Source organism: Apium graveolens, chromosome 11 (genome assembly GCF_009905375.1).
Source record: "Apium graveolens cultivar Ventura chromosome 11, ASM990537v1, whole genome shotgun sequence".
NCBI classification, from domain to species: Eukaryota; Viridiplantae; Streptophyta; class Magnoliopsida; order Apiales; family Apiaceae; genus Apium; species Apium graveolens.
This window is the reverse complement of record NC_133657.1, coordinates 18,497,826-18,518,014: the sequence shown is the minus strand read 5'-3', so window position 1 is coordinate 18,518,014 and position 20,189 is coordinate 18,497,826. Positions and strand designations below refer to the sequence as shown.

Below are 20,189 nucleotides of genomic sequence, written 5' to 3'. Positions count from 1 at the left end.
CTGCTCCATGGATCACCTTGCTTACATAGTATACAGGCTTCTGGAGTTTCTGTTCTTCCTTCACGAGGACTGCACTAATGGCTTGTTCAGATACCGCGAGGTACAAATAAAGGGTGTCCTCCGGACTTGGTTTGGCCAACAATGGCACTTCAGTCATGTACTTATTTAGCTGTTCAAATGCCTCTTGGCTCTCAACTGTCCAGTAAAAATTCTTCACCTTCTTTATGATTTTGAAAAAGGGCAAGCATTTGTCTCCAGACTTGGATATGAACCTCCCTAGAGCTGCGATTCTTACTGTCAACTTCTGAACGTCCTTGATGAAGCGTGGTGGCTCCATGTCTAGGATGGCTTTGTTCTTGTCGAGGTTGGCTTCTATTCCCCTCTTAGAGACCATGTTACCCAAAAAATTTCCAGACCCAACGCCAAAAGCACACTTGGCTGGGTTTAACATCATCTTGTGGTGCCTTAGCACTTCAAATGCCTCTCTGAGGTGACTAATATGTTCGGCCTTGTTTAGGCTTTTGACTAAAATGTCATCAACATAGACCTCCATGGTCTTCCCAATTAGATGGACACTCTTAAGTCCAAAAGCCATAACAAGATAACAAAATATACCAAAGTCAGTTATAAAAGATACCTTGGGGGTATCATCCTTATGCATTCTAATATGATTGTAACCACTGAAGCCATCCATAAAGCTTAGTATCTCATGTCCAGTAGTGTCATCAATTAGGGTATCAATCCTCGGTAGGGGTAACAGTCATTGGAACAAGCATCATTCAAGTCAGTGAAGTCAATGCACATAATCCACTTCCCATTGGCCTTCTTAACCATTACGGGGTTGGCCAACCATTCAGGGAATTACACTTCCTCAATGAATCCAACTTCTAAAAGCTTCTCGACCTCCTGCTTAATGGCTTCCAGCCTACCAGGGGCATAAGTTCTCTTCTTATGCTTCACAATCTTTCGGGTCTGGTCAACGTTCAACCTTTGAGTTATAAGGTTCGGGTCAATCCCAGGAATATCAGCTGCTGTCCAAGCAAACACAACACCGTTCTCTTGTAGGAAAGTAATCATTTGACCTTTCAAGGGCTTGTCCAGAGATTCCCCAATATACGTGACCTTCTCCGGGTCTAAATGGTCTAGGGGAATGGGGACCAAGTCCACGACTGGCTTCCCTCGCAGTTCATCATTCTCTCGGACCTAAGTGCTGTAACATAGCAACTGCGGGCCATTTTATGATCTCCTTTCGCTTCTCCAACACCATTCCTAGTTGGGAACTTTAGTACCATGTGGTAGGTTGAGGGCACAGCCTTAAAAGCATGGATCCCTGTTCTACCCATGATAGCATTGTAAGTAGAGGCTGCCTTAACAACCTGAAAGTTTAACATCTGCGTGGCCTCCCTGGGCTCTTCCCCGATATTACAGGAATTTGTAATGCTCCTTCGACTTTGCATTCTATGTGGTTAAATCCGTAGATGGGTGCATCAGATGGAGTTAGTTGAGAATAATTGTAGCCCATCCTTATGAATGTGTCATGGAAGAGAATATCCACGGAAGCTTCATTGTCCACTAGGATCCTTATAATAAGATAATTTCCAATTATCATTGTGATAACCAGGGGATCACCCTGAGGAAATTTCAAACCTTCAAGGTCTGGTTCACCAAATTCAAGCGTCATCTCTGACTTAGAACGCTTAGATGGATCTCCAACTAGCTCATCACTTCTCTCGCATAAGCCTTTTGAGAGTTTCTTGTAGTAACGGCTGATATAGGACCTCCTGAGATCATATTGATTACTGGCCCTCGGGGTTGTGGGTTGCGATCTCTATCGTTACCTCTTCGATCATTGTCTCTTCGGTCTTGTCTCTCTTTTGGCCTCCAGCCTTTTCACCCTTGGTGAAACGTCTGAATTTTCCTCTTCGGATCAAATACTCAATCTCATCCTTAATTTGCCTACAATCGTTAGTATCATGACCAACATCCTTGTGGAACCTGCAGTATCCACTCTTGTCTCTTTTCTCGGGGTCTCCCCTTAGTGTCTTCGGGCATTTAAAATCTTTGTCTTTCTCAATTTCCATAAGGATTTAGCTCCATGGAGCGTTCAACCTCGCATTTTCAGTGAACCTTGGTTGCTGATTCTTCTTAGAAGAGGAGGAGTCAGAGCTTTTGCCAATCCGTTGATACTTGTCCTTGGCATCGTACTTCTGCTCCGTCTTTCGCTTCTTATTTCCAGTAGGTTCATTATTCACAGCAGTCTTCTTCATACTTTCTGGCCCTATCCTGGAGCTGCAACATGCTTTCAGGAGGGCGTTTATCCAGGGACATCTTAAAGAACTCGTCTCTAGTTCCTTCCTGTAGGTTTATCATAGCTACCTTATCGTCAAGTTCAGGGACTTTCAATGTGACGGCCTCAACCCCGGGGTCAGGAGTTGATGACACTAACATTATCAAACCATAAATATAAATCAACCAGATTACTATTATTACAATACCACAACCCCTTACCAAGATCTTTTTCAGGTTAAAGTATGATTTAAGCTAATTACTATTACAACAACCTTTTATTAATAAGTATGACACACCAACTTATTACAGCAACTCAAAGACCTACATCAGGTCTCACATAACTACCTCAAAGGAACCTGTTAGGGAGGCACTATTAGTGTTTGTGCCCTAGAGACAACATTATTATGTTTATATTATGAAACATTTGGATTATTAATTATGATTCTATGGATTATTCTTTGATAATTTATTATATCTTTATTTTCTACAATAAAATGTTAGATTAATAAATGTCCTTGGAATATGATATGTAAATCTGTATCTCTAAGTACGTGACTTAGAAATGAGATTATGAGAATAGTATTGATATTCCTAAAGGTCCCTAGTCAAGTATTATTGTTAAGGGATGATAATAAATACGTTGTGTTTATCGACTGATTATCACATCTCATTGATCATAGGTATGGTGATACTAAAGTCAAAACACAGGCACATGTATTAAATACATGGTGCTGGATTGACCCGTTGTGAGATACTACATATTTAAAGTGTCATAAGTTAATCTCAGAGTGATAATGATGTATTGGTCCTTTGACCTAAAATCATTATCTTTTTATATGAGAATTAATATACTTTGATACTATTGAAAGTTATCCTTGACCGGGTAATAACAAAAGTAGACATTGGGTATATTATGAATCGTATGAGAAATATGAATGATCTAGATGGGATTTAACCCTCCTTTATTAAAGGAGTGATATTATTAGCCTTTTGATTGAGTAAGACTATAAAATGCATGGTCGTGCTCAAATAGTGATTTGTTTAATAGTTTACTCATTGATCAAGGAAAGAAGGATTAAACGCTTGCAGAGGATGATACAATGCATGCCTCGAGTTTGATCTATAATATAAGGCTAAAATAATTATATTATATTGTAAATTATTCATGAAAGGTTTGATTGAATCACCAATTATTATTATTACTTGGGGAGCAATAATGTATTACTAGATGCCACTCATTGTTTATAATTTTATTATTAGAAAATAAAATTATCACTAACGTAATAATAACCTAAAGGGTCACACACAAAGAACGTTTAAAATGAAGTGTTATTTAAATTATGAATTTAAATATTTTAATATTGTTAATTTAAATTTATTTATTAAATTTATTAAGTCAGACTTGATTAATTATATATATATTAGAATTCGAATTTAATAATAATATAAACCTAAAATCAGAATGGGTCCTTTTAGAAGCCCATTAAGATTAGGGTTAGGCCCAAATCCTCTCTCCGTATATATACATTAAGATGTATATTTTTAGGGTTTAGTTGACACATCACGTTTTTTAGAAAATCCTAGTAGCTCTACATCTTAGAGGGGCTAGAGAGAGAGAAAAAATAGGCAACCAAATCGGCTAGTACTAGCTCCGGTGATTGTTGGACGATCAGGTGTTTGTGTGGATACCTTGGAGAGCAGATCTTCGAAAGGAGGGCTGCTGTGTTGGTTCATCAAGATGTGTACATTCATCACAATCATAAGGAAACTTTATTAAGGTAAACATCTAATCTCTGAATTAAATGTCTTGTTTTGCATGGATCCTGCATTTGAGGTTTCGTTTTTCATATTTATTTTTTATTTTTCCGCTGCGTTTGTGTCATGAAACCCAACAATGGTATCAGAGCTACTTGCGAAATGTTTTAATTCAGTTGTATGTTTATAATTTTGATATAAGTGAGCATGAATATAATTTTTGGTGCGTGTATATGTCTGTATATATGATTTTGAATATATATATATATGATATTCATGATGTATTTTATAATCATGTGATGGTTGTATGTATCGTTGTGTGAGTATATATGATATACTTTATTTTTATTATGGAGATTGTATACGATGCGATTTCTGAAAAAAGTTGAACAGATGAAATCTGAGTCCAGTATCTGATTTTTGCAAACTATATGTGTATTCCGATTGTAATCGGGTCACTGAACAAGACTGACTGAGTCAGGTTCGCGTTTGTAAGCCATTGGATGTCATTGCAGGCCTCGAAATAGCGATATTTAGTTTTTAGAAAGCTAATTTTAATTTTCTGAATTTTGGTAAATATGTTGTGTTTGATTATATAGTCTGAACTATGATATGTGATACCATGTTAAGATTATAAGTGTTTTATTATGTGTCATGTGATATCATGGTATATGGTTATGGCCTTAAGACCCTTTAGTTAATGGTTTTTTATTTATGGTTTTGGTTTCTATATACGACTTGCATGTCGTTTATTCTTTGTAATTCGTTTATCTCGAATGTAAATCGAGTTTTCTTATGTAAGTACAGTAGTATAGGTTGTTTTAATGTAATGTACTTCAAGGAGGCATGATCCAAAAGGAGAAGTAGCAATCGAGACAAGAAGAATGAAGACTTGTAATTGTAATTGTATTTATATTATTCACCATAGATTGACCTTGGTCATTTCATTAGTTTGAATGGATCACATAGGATAAAGGCCATAACCAAGCACGTTTACATACCGCACTTTACATATTGATGTATGAATGTATGTATAGAATAGCTAATGATGCATGCTTTAATTAAATTAATCATGCATGAATGTATGTATTAGATACGTCACCCATGTCATGCCTGCTGAACAAGATAAAATCTGTAACGACTCAAGATTTTAAAATTTACAAACGATTATGAGATTCTCGTGTTTATGAAATACGGAATGAAAATACAAATCTTCTTTATTTCCGACATGGGGACATTTTGTCAACAACGGGTTCATTGAACTTGTAAGGTTGTGGGCTTTAAGCGAGACCAATGTGACTCCTCCACTACCTGGAAATCAAACCATTGACGAGTATTGATTTGAAGTATTTTATTCAAGGAAAAATTGGGAATCTCTTTATGATGGGATCATGATTGTTATATTACTAACAAAACCCTAATGTTTATATTAAGTTGTTTAGATGTCTTCCTACATCGATAATGAGTGGGTTCGCCATAGAGAAATACTCCCATCTATCGTAGGACGGCGTGTTGAAGTATATGATATGTTTTAGACCTTTTGGTTTGACTTAACTAAGTTACCATAATAGGATTGTGAACTTAGAGGCATAGAGTTTAGTGAGATTTATTGGATAAATATGAATAAATATTGTTCCACTAAACTATCCAAGAGTTATATATTTGATATAATTGACAAATGTTATCTACCTTATTGAATCATGTTTTAGGAGTAAAGCCAAAGCTGAACTAAAATGTTGTGAAATTTGGATATTGGCTCACTAGAAAGTATATAGAAGATATTCTTTCCGAATTAATAGTTAGGGCTATTAATTTGATAAAAATAGTGGGAGATACATATCTTGAATATATATAAATAATCACTTGAACTTAATTTAATAATCATCTATAGACTAATTTATCTTATGCACTTAAACATTGTAGATATCAAAATGGCAAACAATTCAAACAACTTCTCTATGCGATCAGTCCTTGAGAAGGACAAGCTGACAGGAACAAACTTCCTTGATTGGCAGAGGAACTTCAGGATTGTCCTCAAACAAGAGCGCAAGCTTTATGTAATTGATATCCATCGCCCTACACCTCTCCCTGAAGGAGCATCCCGTGCTCAATATAATGTTTATCAGAAACATATCGATGATGACACGGATTGTAACGCCCCCAAATCTGGGGTCAGGAATCTCGGTCGTCACACAATTCTTCAATCATATGTAACCTGCATTAACTCAATAATCCAATAATTCCATATCACAGACCCCCAATCTCACACACTCACAAGTTATAGCCTTAGAAACCACGTACAACAAGTATCATCTGTTATTAATACTCAAATGTACTTTACAGGATCTCAAACAATTATTCATAACCTCTACATGAAGTTACAATAATTACAATTGATATCTTACACCTATCTGATACTCTGGCCCACTTGAGATAAAACTGTCAGGGATTCTCCCCATGACTGCAAGCAACTAAGTCCCATACCGGTATACCGGTTATCTGTTATGTTGTGTCATTTAAAAGAAAGCAAGAGTGAGCTATAATGCCAAACATAATAATGTACAGTATGAAATAACTGTATAATAAACTAAAATTAAACGTCATATATGATAATTATGCTTTGTTGAAAAATAGTTTTCCTTGGTGATACACACCTTCTTATGAAAATAATTATTTAATGGATTATTATCCTGCGAATACCTTAATGGTAAACCCAGCACCTAGGCTTGGGTTACGGTATTGCATCACAATTCCAATTGGAAGAATATGACATTCGTTGGAGCCACCGCATACGATGATCAGTCGTACTACGGAAATAGTAACCTTTTCTACTAGTAGAAGGACAACACCTTCATATCTCGATATCACCCTTGCCGCATTCAGGCTACGTGTCCCAATTTTTGGGTATACACATACTTCACAAGTTCCTGAGTACATAGAGTACCTTCGCCTGCGGTACCTTTGGTAATCCATATAGCACACATAGTATTAGAGTCTACCCCTTCCTTGTCCTTTAACAGAATTCTATCATATCTTGAGAACTCGAACCACATCGAAGTTCCCCCAAGCGTTCCGCTTGTTGATAGAAATAGCTTATTTTATTAGCGTATATATGTATATGTATATGTACTTCCAAATTTTTCGGAGGAAGTACTAAGAATGTGAGTTGACCGTTGTCAACAAATAAGTAAATAAGGGGGAGTTTCTTTTGAAACTATATTCAAAATATTTAAAATAAGTCGAGATAATATTCTCCGACGATCTGAAATTATTCGAATGATTTTCCGAAAATCAGAAAGTATTTTAAACCAGGTTTTATGATTTTTGAATCATAAATAAATCATTTAATAAATATTTAATAATTAAATATCAATCATTAAATAATTAAACCTCGAATAATTATGCTTTTAAAAGAATATTAAAATAATATTCCTCAACTAGTTTATGTTTAAGTAATTTAATAATCTTCAATATTTAATCGGGTTTGAAATAAATAATCGTTGGAGAATATTTCTCCCATAATAAATGAATAGTTAATTAATATTTATTATTCGAATAATAAAATATAGTTGAGGTAATACGATCATTGAAAATCGTTTTAATAAAAGTTCGAGGTATTTAATGTTTCGCAAGTGGACATCGAGGCCCTTGGAATAAAATAAGTACGGACTTTTAATGATCCAAAACATCTTCGGGATGATTCCCGAGTTTATACTTTATAAAACTCACCGACTCTCGGTCTTATAACTTATATATCACGTTCTACTATAGCGTTTGTATTCTTAAATAAAACACCTCCAGAATACTTCTGGGTTTTCATAAAATTATACTGACTGATACTCGGTCTAAAATATACTCCTCATATATACAACGCTACTCTCTAGCATTATCTATTAAAATTCGGTAATATTCATATACCAAAATCATTATCATATCGTATGATATTATATAACATAATTCGTAAAACATCATAAATATAGCATCATGTATATATCGACATTATTTGAAAACAAACACAACACAACAGTTTCAAAAAAGGTAGGGTTTGAAAACTTGCCTGGAGTCCAAGACACGTTTCCCGAATTCCTCTCGTTCCGGGTTTTCTAATCAACAAACATCATAATCTTAATCAGTATTCCTACTCTCATCACCAACTTATATTTCTAATAAGTTCAATACTTCATAACTTTCATCATTCGACCGACTCGAAATAAGTATCACTCCTTGGTCGAAACGGACGGTCAAAGTGGTCTTCTAGATTTGACTTTACCGAATATTACTCTAACGCGATTCACACTCCATCGCTTTTGATAAATTTTAAAATTAATATTTTAATACGAAACCACCTCAAGGAGCTTCTTGAGTGCTTTTAATATTTATCCTAAAAGTTTCATTTTGATAAAATGAATTTAATTAGGTGAAAAACATTTCAAAAGTCCGGTCAACTACGGAGTTTTACTATTCAAACCACTTTCACTAAAACATTGATATCTCTCAAACCGTAAACTCAATTGACGCACCATTTTTGCGTGCGCGATCTAGAAAAAATTTAGAACACATCATTTGATAATGGTTTTCTGGTAACAGGGGTGAAAATCCCAAAGTGGCAGTTTCCTAATAGGGGTTGTTTTTGACATTCGTACTCCGCGCGACCTAGGCTCCGATATTTTTATAAAATTGAAAATCAACAGTTTTACTTGAAATTTTAATGGCAGCTAATAAACTCTATTTCTTACTCTCTGTAAAAATTTCATGATTTTTAATTATTTTTAAGTTGATCATTTATATTTACAAAGTTCGTAATTTGTAGCAGTTTTGTCGCGTAAATCCCTTTTACTAAAACGGTCATAAAGTTTGATCCGTAAATCGGAATAAAGCGATTCAAGTGTCTAAACGATCCTGATAACATTGTCTATCATAATCAAGTCTCATTTTTCAGGAAACTACAGGTTTTAGATTCGGGAACTTCTGCAGAAACTTAAGTTGAGGTTTGTTCGTTTAAACGAGGTTACGATTACGTTTCGAGTTTCGTTTACATCTTATATCATTATACCACCATAAAAAATCATAAAATCATCATATTAACACTAACTACTCTCAATAAAATCATGTTCTTGAGGCAACAATCATCAACCTTAAAACTAATTAACTAAACATCAAGATAATATCAAATCAATCATCAAAACCATACTTATTTCCAAGATCCTTACTTTTCTTGAAACTTAAAACTTAATCAAAGTTTGGATGATTGTTTATACCTTTCTTGAAACTTTTTAATACTTAATAAAGTCCTAAGATCCTTGATGAAGCCTTGGTCTAGCTTTAGGAGCCTTAAACATTCATGAAAAATCAAGAAAATAAGTTAGTGCTTTTCGGAGTTCCAATTCATCACCAATTTTGAGCAAGGACTTGATTATGCTATTCTCATTAAATGGCCATTAAATTTTTAATGTACCTTGTATATGGTATGAGGAAGCTTTGGTTAAAATTTGGTAATTTTTGAATGAATAGATCATGAGATATGAATTTTTCTTCGCATGGTGTTCTTGGAAATCAGAATTGGGTTTTTGGAGAGAGAGAGAGAGAGAGAATTGCCTTGCTTGCTTCTTGGAAATATGGTGGAAATAGGCTTTTGTGACTTTAGAAAGTGTGTAGGACAAGTTGCATCTCATTTTCAAAGGCTAGGCTTAGCTAGATGTCTCATTTGTCAAAGCTTGCATGTTAAGCTCCTTGAATTTATGTTTATCAAAATTTGTTATTTATTAATTTTTGTAACTAGCTTCCTAATTTATTACTTGTTAAATAAATTTATAAAATACTTAATTTCCTAGGTTATCACTTGATTTTGTCATCCTGCATTATCTCGCTTTCGTTCACGTACGTTTAAATTAATTCCCGTAAATACTACGTCGAAGAATTCCGCTAATCGTAAATCATTACCATTTCCAGTGCTCGTACTTGGTTATGAGTTATGAATTTATAATTCTCAATATTTTCTTTATCGTAGTATAATTCTCTTATTCCTCGATGGCTCGTAAAATAATATCATTTGGACTATTGGTTTTCTTCGAAAACTCACGACTTTTGCATACACTCATTTAGTACGTATAACCACAATATGAACTTGAAAACTTAAATGAAACACTCGTATGTGGTGTGGTCGTAAAAGTTTTTAATAAATCGCAAGGTTACTATTTCTAAAGGTTTTTTTACTGATGTCAAAAATTTGGGTTCTTATAGTCTTCCCCCCTTAAAAGGATTCCGTCCCAGAATCAGTTCAGAAATAGGCGGGGACACGCTTCTCACCGGACCACCTCGAGTTCTCACGTTAACTTCACAGTATTGGATCTCTTCATAAAATTTTCACTCACCTTCAAATATATTTTCGGGTATTCATTTTAAACTTGGTGACTGTTCGATGTTGGTGCTAATTTATATGCCAAATCTCTTATTCCTTTAAATATTTCACCCAGTCCAATAATCCTTGGTTCAACATTCTTTCCCTTTCAAATCTCATCACTCCCTCCCCGGGATGCACTTTCAATAATACTTGGTCTTTTACTTCGTACTTTTCGTCTTTATAGATCTAGTCCGCATATTTCTATTGTTCATCCTGGGCTGCCACTAGCCGGGTTCTGATAAGTTCTAGGAATTTCTTTGGTCTGTAGACTCAACTATGGTCCAGCATCCTCCGCTTACCAATTTCTTCCCAACCTAAGGGAGAATGATTCTTTCTTCCGTACAAAGCTTTGTAGCCGTTCCAATGCCCGCACAATAACTCGTTATTATCGGTAATTCGATTAACGTTAATTGGTCACTTTATTTTCCTTAGAAATCTATAATATTGACTATTAGCGCATCTTCTAGTGTTTGGAATGCTCCTTCAACTTATTTGTTTCCCCCTCCATCACTCTTACTAGTGCTAGAGTTTCGTTCCTTAACATTTTTCCATTTTTGCGCATCATCTCTGTCGATTATTTTATGTAAGAAGTTCTCATCGCATTTCTACATGCTCATCTCATGTTACACGCTTAGCGTCAGATTTAACGTTTCTTCCCGTAGTAACGTAAGGTACATCATCGTCTTGTTGCCATCTTAAAGGAAGCACCAATTCATACGCAATTGATTGACACGTTATAGGATCGTGGAACGTTCATCTTCCGTCATCGGTTGGACCTCTTTAATCATTTCCCGTATAATAACCTTCTGGGTCTTACTTGTTATTCTCGCTAGCGCCTTAGACGCATTCACGTTTATTGGTACCTTCTACCAGTGACCTTTATAGGGCGTGTATGATCTTCTTTGCCTTCTATCAGCTCTAACAATGACATACTTCATTCTTTCACGTTGTCCTTCGTAAGGGATATCGGCGACTATTTTTCATATGCTAGTGTGGTAAGTACATCTACACGAATTATTTGTCAATAATAGGCGATTCCCCAAAGCGTTCCAAATAAAATTTAAGCCGCTAGACGTATCTTCAATGGTTAGGATAGTCCTCTCATTCTACTTGTCGATTTGAGAACTCTAAGTCATTCCTATATCTGTCCTTTTTCACAAAATATCTTGGGAAATAGTCCCGTTAATTAAATCTTGGGTTCTTACGCGGCGCAGTCGTCATAGGGTCTCTCTGTCCCAATTATCTCTTCTGCGTTCATAACAATTTTGTAGAGTGGACATTTATCGTTTGCATAATAAAAGAAGCGGTCTTATTTAATCTATCACTCAAAATCCTCAAATAGCACGATGGCTAACTTGGTTCTTAATAATCCTCCTTCAAAATTTATTATAATTAACTCTTACTCCTATTTGGGTCATCTACAAGTCGTAATCGCCAAAATTTTAATCCCTGCCTTTCCGTTTTCATTTTCAACCATGTCGAATACTTACTTACCTACTCAATGACATCCCTTTTCATATTCTGTCATGACTAATATCCGTTTACGTTTTTAGGCATCTTTAAGTCTTCCTGTTAAGTAATAAATGGTTCTTTTCATGCGATCCTTCTCATCAATTATTCTGAGATTTGTCATCCTCAATATATCTTTTCCTACTTAAAGTGTCGGCCACCACATTGTCCTTTCCTTGATGATAATAAATTTCTCAATCATAGCCTTTGATCAATTTGACTATAGCCTCTATCTCGTGTTCAATGTAAGAAAAAAAATCTACAATTTTCTCATAAGTAAACTCCTTGTCCCTTTCATTCTGAACCTTATCGCAATTATTCTAGATCATTATTAGGACGCCTTATGTCACGGTCCTTAAGTTGCGTAGATTATCATTATATTTCATACAAAATCCTATTTTTATCGCCGAGTATTTCTAACAAGAGGTTATTACTAATCTTATGTTAAATTTTTGAAAGTCTTATTCCTCGAATTCATACATGATTGGTCTTTCCCGAATTTATTAGTTCTTATCCCAATAGTGTTTCACAGAAGCGTCCCTCAATAATTACTTTATATCTCTATTATCGTTATTCTATAACCATGTTAAAGATCCTTATGATAATAACTAAACATAGTATTCCCTTTTTAAAACAACTTACTCATCACGATGCTCCGATTGCACCATCATAGCACTGAGCTTTCAGTCTCATATAACAACAATCGGTTCTCAATTATACCTCTCTTTGTTCGGAAGGCAATTAGCCTTGGAAAAATGATTTTCACGTATCGATGAAATTTAGACAATCTTAACAAGATTTCAAAATCTAACATCTGAACAAATAATGATCTCTGAATAAAAGAGTCACAACACTCAGAAAATTTATAACTTGGAAGGAAGAATACAACAAGGATTATCCTTCCATGTCCGTAGAATTTTATATTGTGATATTATAGAGAATATCCATCGAAAGCAATGATTGCTGAATTATAACATCATACGAATGATACTTGTAAGATTTTCCCATTGAAAGAATACTTTTCTTTTCGAATAACGAAGGAAATTTGAAATAACATTCTCAACCAAAGGTTAATCATTGAAGTTTCAAAATGATGTTATTTTGAAGGAAGGAATTTTACTCAATGATTAACAAATAAAGAAGTATATTTTTCTTCAATCACTTTATGATTTTAATTGGTTATTCTTTATATAAACGAAAGAATAGAATATTTCATGAACAAAATATTTCATAAAACTGAATATGAATTCTCGTTTGAGTGGGCGACCTAGTTAGGTCTCAATTAAATCATTCTTTGAAAATTTCATCAACAATTAAATTTTGCATATGTAATGCACTATAGAATAATAAAAATTTGATTGGAAGTGGAACTAGCAAAATAATAGCTAGTCCATATCAAGCAATATTATCAACCGGCTAAGAAAATGGTCAGCACAATTGGTTTGGCCCATAGCAACTAGCTAGGACGATTAGCTAGGCTTTCGTCGTATTAATTAAAAATTTGACTAGTTAGGATAATTAACTAGTCATTCATGAGAACATATGCAACTAGGCATATTTCAGTTTTTTTGTAAAAAAAAATTCAACATCGTAACCACTGAAGAAATTGTGGCTACCTGGATGACGATTTTGAAATAAAGAGTTTTTAAATTTGGGCCAAGAAAGACAATTATAACTCTGAATCGAGTGGTCTTGGCATCGGAACAATCGATAGCCTCTTATCAAATAGTTCTTTCCAAATAAAGGGTACACTCATAAGTGCCCTAGTTCACATACTTTATCATATCTTTAAATAGAATTGAATTCGAAATACCAATATCAAATTGATACCCTTACTATGATTTCAAAGTTCAATATATAATTTCATCCTGATTAGAAGAAAGGGATTCCCGAGGAATATATGGATATTAGATCATCCATGTTTTTAACAATTTGTTAGATATTTACAATCTCAACTGAGAAGAGTAAGTATGAAAGAAGAATTAAATGAAGATACTCATTTTGAATATTCATCGATGAATTGAGGAAAAATTTATATATAAAAAAAATCTCTTGGATAATTGAAATGAAGTATAAATATCACTGAGTTAAACAAGAAGATCATAATCTATGAATGAAAGTTCATGGATTAACTAAAAGAATTGAACAAGTCCTGATGCGGAGAAAGACTATTCAAGATGGTCACATCAGAAGTTCAAAGTAGGGAACGAAAAGGATTGCCTGATATGACTTATCAAGGCAATATGAATGATCAACAATTTGGAGGGAGTAACGTGACAGTGAGTAGGTGCTAAAATATTTCACCGATTATCCTAACTCTCGTCATTATCCATCCGAGGATGATCCCACCTCTTGTTCTTCATAATTCCATGTTTCAAATAGTTTCTCTTTCAACATCATTTTAAAATCGCTTACTAACTTGACTTTCACACGTATATCTGTCATTCTGGTGTTTTAACTCGAAGACCTTACTCAGAAATATTCCAAAAACATCTGTTAAGCCGATAGTTGCCTGCTACACGCATCCGTTACTAACTATAAGTGGCTAGTTCCCTCTGGGAACAGATTAAAGAGATCTCTTAGGGATCTCAATGTAGTCCATAACTTCAGTGGCATGTGTGTGTAATTGAACATACTTTACCGAATATATTAGAGGTCTACGAGTATATATACGTAGGCTCTCACATCATATCTACTAAAGAATTCCGCTCTAGACTCACTGGTGTATCATTTTTAAAAGGTTCTAAGATCGAACTATCGCTCATTGTAATCTTACGTCATTCAATTGTAGTCATGCCATCAATTCTCGATGCTCTCGATCTCTGAGTTAAACCATCATAACCTTACATATTAAGCGCACTAATAATATCACGTAGTGTACTCATCTTATGATAACATTCTTATATTACATTCAAATATTCCGTAATAGAATTAGAATCCTTAAGGGTATATTGGACACTATCTCTGGTGAGTTTGTGATTAATACGACATTCCCATCCTCATTGGTAAAATGACACCTTCAACTAGTTTGGGTCAATAACCTCAACAGTATACTAATAGTTAGACTTTATGGTTCTTACATGTGATGCCCCTTCATGGGAAACCTACAAAGAACTACGAGTAACCATACTCATGTTATCACAATGAACATATGGTGCTGGTAAGATCGTCTTTACCCCAAATGTTCTGGAGACTCAGCTCTGAGTTCTACATCCACATACTTGCCAAATCATATATGATTCTAATTTTTATTCTCATCATTCTGATAATCTCCAATGGTCCTATTAGTCATACTTTAATACCTCAAATATACACTTATCATAACCTACACATTGAGGCTACATCCGGTAGTCCAATGATGAACTCTATATGAGCTCTTAAGAAATATCGCATCTAGACAGACTCCTAACACTCTCGTCTCTGAGTACTATAACTTATTGCTCTAATACCATTTCTGTAACGCCCCCAAATCCGGGGTTAGGAATCTGGGTCGTCACCCAATCCTTCAATCATGTGTAACCTGCATTAACTCAATAATCCAATAATTCCATATCACAGACCCCCAATCTCACACACTCACAAGTTATAGCCTTAGAAATGACATACAACAAGTATCATTTGTTATTAAAACTCAAACATACTTTACAGGATCTCAAACAATTATTCATAACCTCTACATGAAGTTACAACAATTACGACTGATATCTTATACCTATCTGATACTCTGGCCCACCTGAGATAAAGCTGCCATGGATTCTCCCCATGACTGCAGAAGACTAAGTCCCACACCGGCATACTGGTTATCTGTTGTGTTGTGTCATTTAAAAGAAAGCAAGAGTGAGCTATAATGCCCAGCAAAATAATGTACAGTATGAAATGACTGTATAATAAACTCAAGTAAAACGTAATATATGATAATTATATTTTATTCAATAAAAGTTTTCCTTGGTGATACACACCTTCTTATGAAAACAATTCTTTAATGGATTATTATCCTGTGAATACCTTAATGGTAAACCCAGCACCTAGGCTTGGGTTACGGTATTGCATCACAATTCCATTTGGAAGTTTAGGACATTCGTTGAAGCCACCACATACGATGATCAGTCGTACTACGGATATAGTAACCTTTTCTACTAGTAGAAGGACGACACCTTCGTATCCCGGTTATCACCCTTGCCGCATTCGGGCTACGTGTCCCATTTTTGGGTATACACATACTTCACAAGTTCCTAAGTACACAGAGTACCTTCGCCTGCGGTACCTTTGGTAGTCCATCTAGCACACATAGTACTAGAGTCTACCCCTCCCTTGTCCTTTAACAGAATTCTATCATTCTTGAGAACTCGAACCACATCGAAATTCCCCCAAGCATTTCGCTTGTTGATAGAAACAACTTGTTTTATTAGCGTATATATGTATATGTATACGTACTTTAGAATTTTTCGGAGAAAGTACTAAGGATGTGAGTTGACCGTTGTCAACAGATAGGTAAATAAGGGGGGGTTTCTTTTGAAACTATATTCAAAATATTTAAAATAAGTCGAGATAATATTCTCCGACGATCTGAAATTATTCGAATGATTTTCCAAAAATCAGAAAGTATTTAAACCAGGTTTTACGATTTTTAAATCATAAATAAATCATTTAATAAATATTTAATAATTAAATATCAATCGTTAAATAATTAAACCTCGAATAATTATGTTTTTAAAAGAATATTGAAATAATATTCCTCAATTAGTTTATGTTTAAGTAATTTAATAATCTTAATATTTATAAAAAAAAATTAATAATCTTTAATATTTAATCGGGTTTGAAATAAATAGACGTTGGAGAATACTTCTCCCATAATAAATGAATAGTTAATTAATATTTATTATTCAAATAATAAAATATAGTTGAGGGAATACGATCTTTGGAAATCCTTTTAATAAAAGTTCGAGGTATTTAATGTTTCGCAAGTGGACATCGAGTCCCTTGGAATAAAATACATACGGACTTTTAATGATCCAAAACATATCCGGGATGATTCTCGAGTTTATACTTTATAAAAACTGACCGACTCTCGGTCTTATAACTTATATATCACGCTCTACTATAGCGTTTGTATTCTTAAATAAAACACCTCCGGAATACTCCCGGATTTTCATAAAATTATATTGACCGATCCTCGGTCTAAAATGTACTCCTAATGTATACAACGCTACTTTCTAGCGTTATCGATTGAAATTCAGTAATATTCATATACTAAAATTATTATCATATCGTATGATATTATATAATATAATTCATAAAACATCGTAAATATAACATCATGTATATATCGACATTATTTGAAAAAAACATAACACAATAGTTTCAAAAAAGGTAGGGTTTGAAAACTTGCCTGGAGTCCAAAACACGTTTCCCGACTTCCTCTCGTTCCGGGTTTTCTAATCAACAAACATCATAATCTTAATCAGTATTCCTACTCTCATCACCAACTTATATTTCTAATAAGTTCAATACTTCATAACTTTCATCATTCGACCGACTCGAAATAAGTATCACCCCTTGGTCAAAACGGACGGTGAAAGTAGTCTTCTAGATTTGACTTTACCGAATATTATTATTACGCGACTCGCACTCTATCATTTTTAATAAATCGTAAAATTAATATTTTAATACGAATCCACCTCGAGGAGCTTCTTGAGTAATTGTAATATTTATCCTAAAAGTTTCATTTTGATAAAATGAATTTAATTAGGTGAAAAGCATTTCAAAAGTTCGGTTAACTACGGAGTTTTACTATTCAAACCGCTTTCACTAAAATTGGTATCTCTCAAACCGTTAACTCAATTGATGCATCGCACGCGATCGTAGACAAAATTTTGAACACATCATCTGAAAATGGTTTTCTGGTAACATGGGTGAAAATCTTGAAGTGGCAGTTTCCTAACAGGGGGTTGTTTTTGACATTCGTACTCCGCGCGTCCTCGGCTCTGACATTTTTATAAAATTGAAAAATTAACAATTTTACTTGAAATTTTTATGGAAGCTAATAAACTCTATTTTTTACTCTCTGTAAAAATTTAATTGATTTTGAAATATTTTTAAGTCGATCATTTATATTTACAAAGTTCATAATTTGTAGCAGTTTTGTCTCGTAAATCCATTTTACTAAAACGGTCATAACTTTTGATCCGTAAATTGAAATCAAGCGATTCAAGTTCCTAAAAGATCCTCATAACGTTTTCTATCATAATCAAGTCTCACGTTTCTGGAAAATACATTTTATACATTCGGGAACTTCTGCAGAATTGTAAGTTGAGTTTTGTTCATTTTAACGAGGTTACGATTATGATTCGAGTTTCGTTTATGTCTTAAATCATTATACCCCATCAACAATCATCAAATCATCATGTCAGAACTAACTCCTCTCAAGAAAATCATTTTATTGAGGAAAAAATCATCAACCTTAAAACTAATTAACTAAACATCAAGATAATATCAAATCAATCATCAAAACCATACTTATATCCAAGATCCTTACTTTTCTTGAAACTTAAAATTAAAACAAAGTTTGGATGAATGTTTATACCTTTCTTGAAGCTTTTTAATACTTAATAAAGTCCTAAGATCCTTGATGAAGCCTTGGTCTAGCTTTAGGAGTCTTAAACTTTCATGAAAAATCAAGAAAATAAGTTAGTGATTTTCGGAGTTACTATTCACCACCAATTTTAAGCAAAGATTTGACTATGCTATACTAATTCAATGGCCATGAAATTTTTAAAGTACCTTGTATATGGTATGAGGAAGATTTGGTTAACATTTGGTTATTTTTGAATGAACAGATCATGATATATGAATTTTTCTTCCCATGGTGTTCTTGGAAATCAGCATTGGGTTTTTGGAGAGAGAGAGAGAATTGCCTTGCTTGCTTCTTGGAAATATGGTGGAAATAGGCTTTTGTGACTTTAGAAAGTGTGTAGGACAAGATGCATCTCATTTTCAAAGGATAGGCTTAGCAGGGTGTCTCATTTGTCAAAGCTTGCATAATAAGCTCCTTGAATTTATGTTTATCAAAATTTGTTATTTATTAATTTTTGTAACTAGCTTTTTAATTTATTACTTGTTGAATAAATTTATAAAATACTTAATTTCCTAGGTTATCAATTGGTTTTGTGATCTTACATTATCTCGCTTTCGTTTACGTACGTTTAAATCAATTCCCGTAAATGCTACGTCGAAGAATTTCGCTAATCGTAAATCATTACCATTTCCAGTGCTCATACTTGGTTATGAGTTATGAAATTATAATTCTCAAGATTTTCTTGGTCATAGTATAATTCTCTTTTCCTTGATGGCTCGTAAAATAATATCATTTGGACTATTGGTTTTCTTCAAAAGCTCACGACTTTTGCATACACTCATTTAGTATGTATAACCACAATATGAACTCGAAAACTTAAATGAAACACTCGTATATGGTATGGTCGCAAAAGTTTTTAATAAACCACAAGGTTACTATTCCTAAAGGTTTTTTACTGACGTCAAAAATTTGGGTTCTTACACGGATGTTCAATGTCTCTTGTTAGCGACCATGAGTGCTGAACTTCAGAAACAACATGAGAATATGGATTCTTATGATATGATTGAGCACCTTAAGCGTATGTTTGAAGGACAGGCTCATCAGGAGAGGTTTGATACTTTCAAATTGTTTCATGCATGTAAGTAGAGAGAACGTGATCCGGTTGGACCGCATGTTCAAAGAATGATAGGGTATATGGAGTACCTTGCCAAGTTGGGTGCCCCAATTGCTATGGAACACCAGATTGATCTTATTTTGCAATCTTTAAACAACATCTACTCTCAATTTGTGATGAATTACAATATGAATGAGATAGATAAGAACCCCACCAAATTGTTGGCTATGTTGAAAACTGCTGAGACCAACGTTCAAAAGGCGTCCCCTGCTCCCATGTTGATGGTGAATAAGGGGAAGGCCAAAGGAAAGGTTAAATGGAAAGGCAAGAGGAAGAAGGGATCTAAATCTAATGCCAATCCGAAACCTATTCCGACCAAGGCTTTGAAGCCTAAAGGTGGTGATCCAAAGGTTGGTGATTGTCACTATTGCAAGAAACCAGGTCATTGGAAGAGGAACTATCATGCTTATTTGGAGGATTTGAAGAAGAAGAAGGCTGCTATTGCTGCTTCTGATTCAGGTATTTATGTTATAAAAGTCAACTTGTCT

The 20,189-nt window shown here is 34.3% G+C and overlaps 1 protein-coding gene across 1 annotated transcript; it reads right to left on the bottom strand.

Moving 5' to 3' along the window:
• Window positions 1–861: 861 nt before the first annotated feature.
• LOC141695391 (uncharacterized) lies at window positions 862–1,681 on the bottom strand. The gene is made up of 2 exons (XM_074499639.1): window positions 1,427–1,681; window positions 862–1,203 (listed from the first exon to the last, which is right to left on the bottom strand). Exons 1-2 carry the CDS (start codon window positions 1,679–1,681, stop codon window positions 862–864), a joined length of 597 nt encoding a protein of 198 aa, XP_074355740.1.
• Between the last annotated feature and the right edge of the window lie 18,508 nt (window positions 1,682–20,189).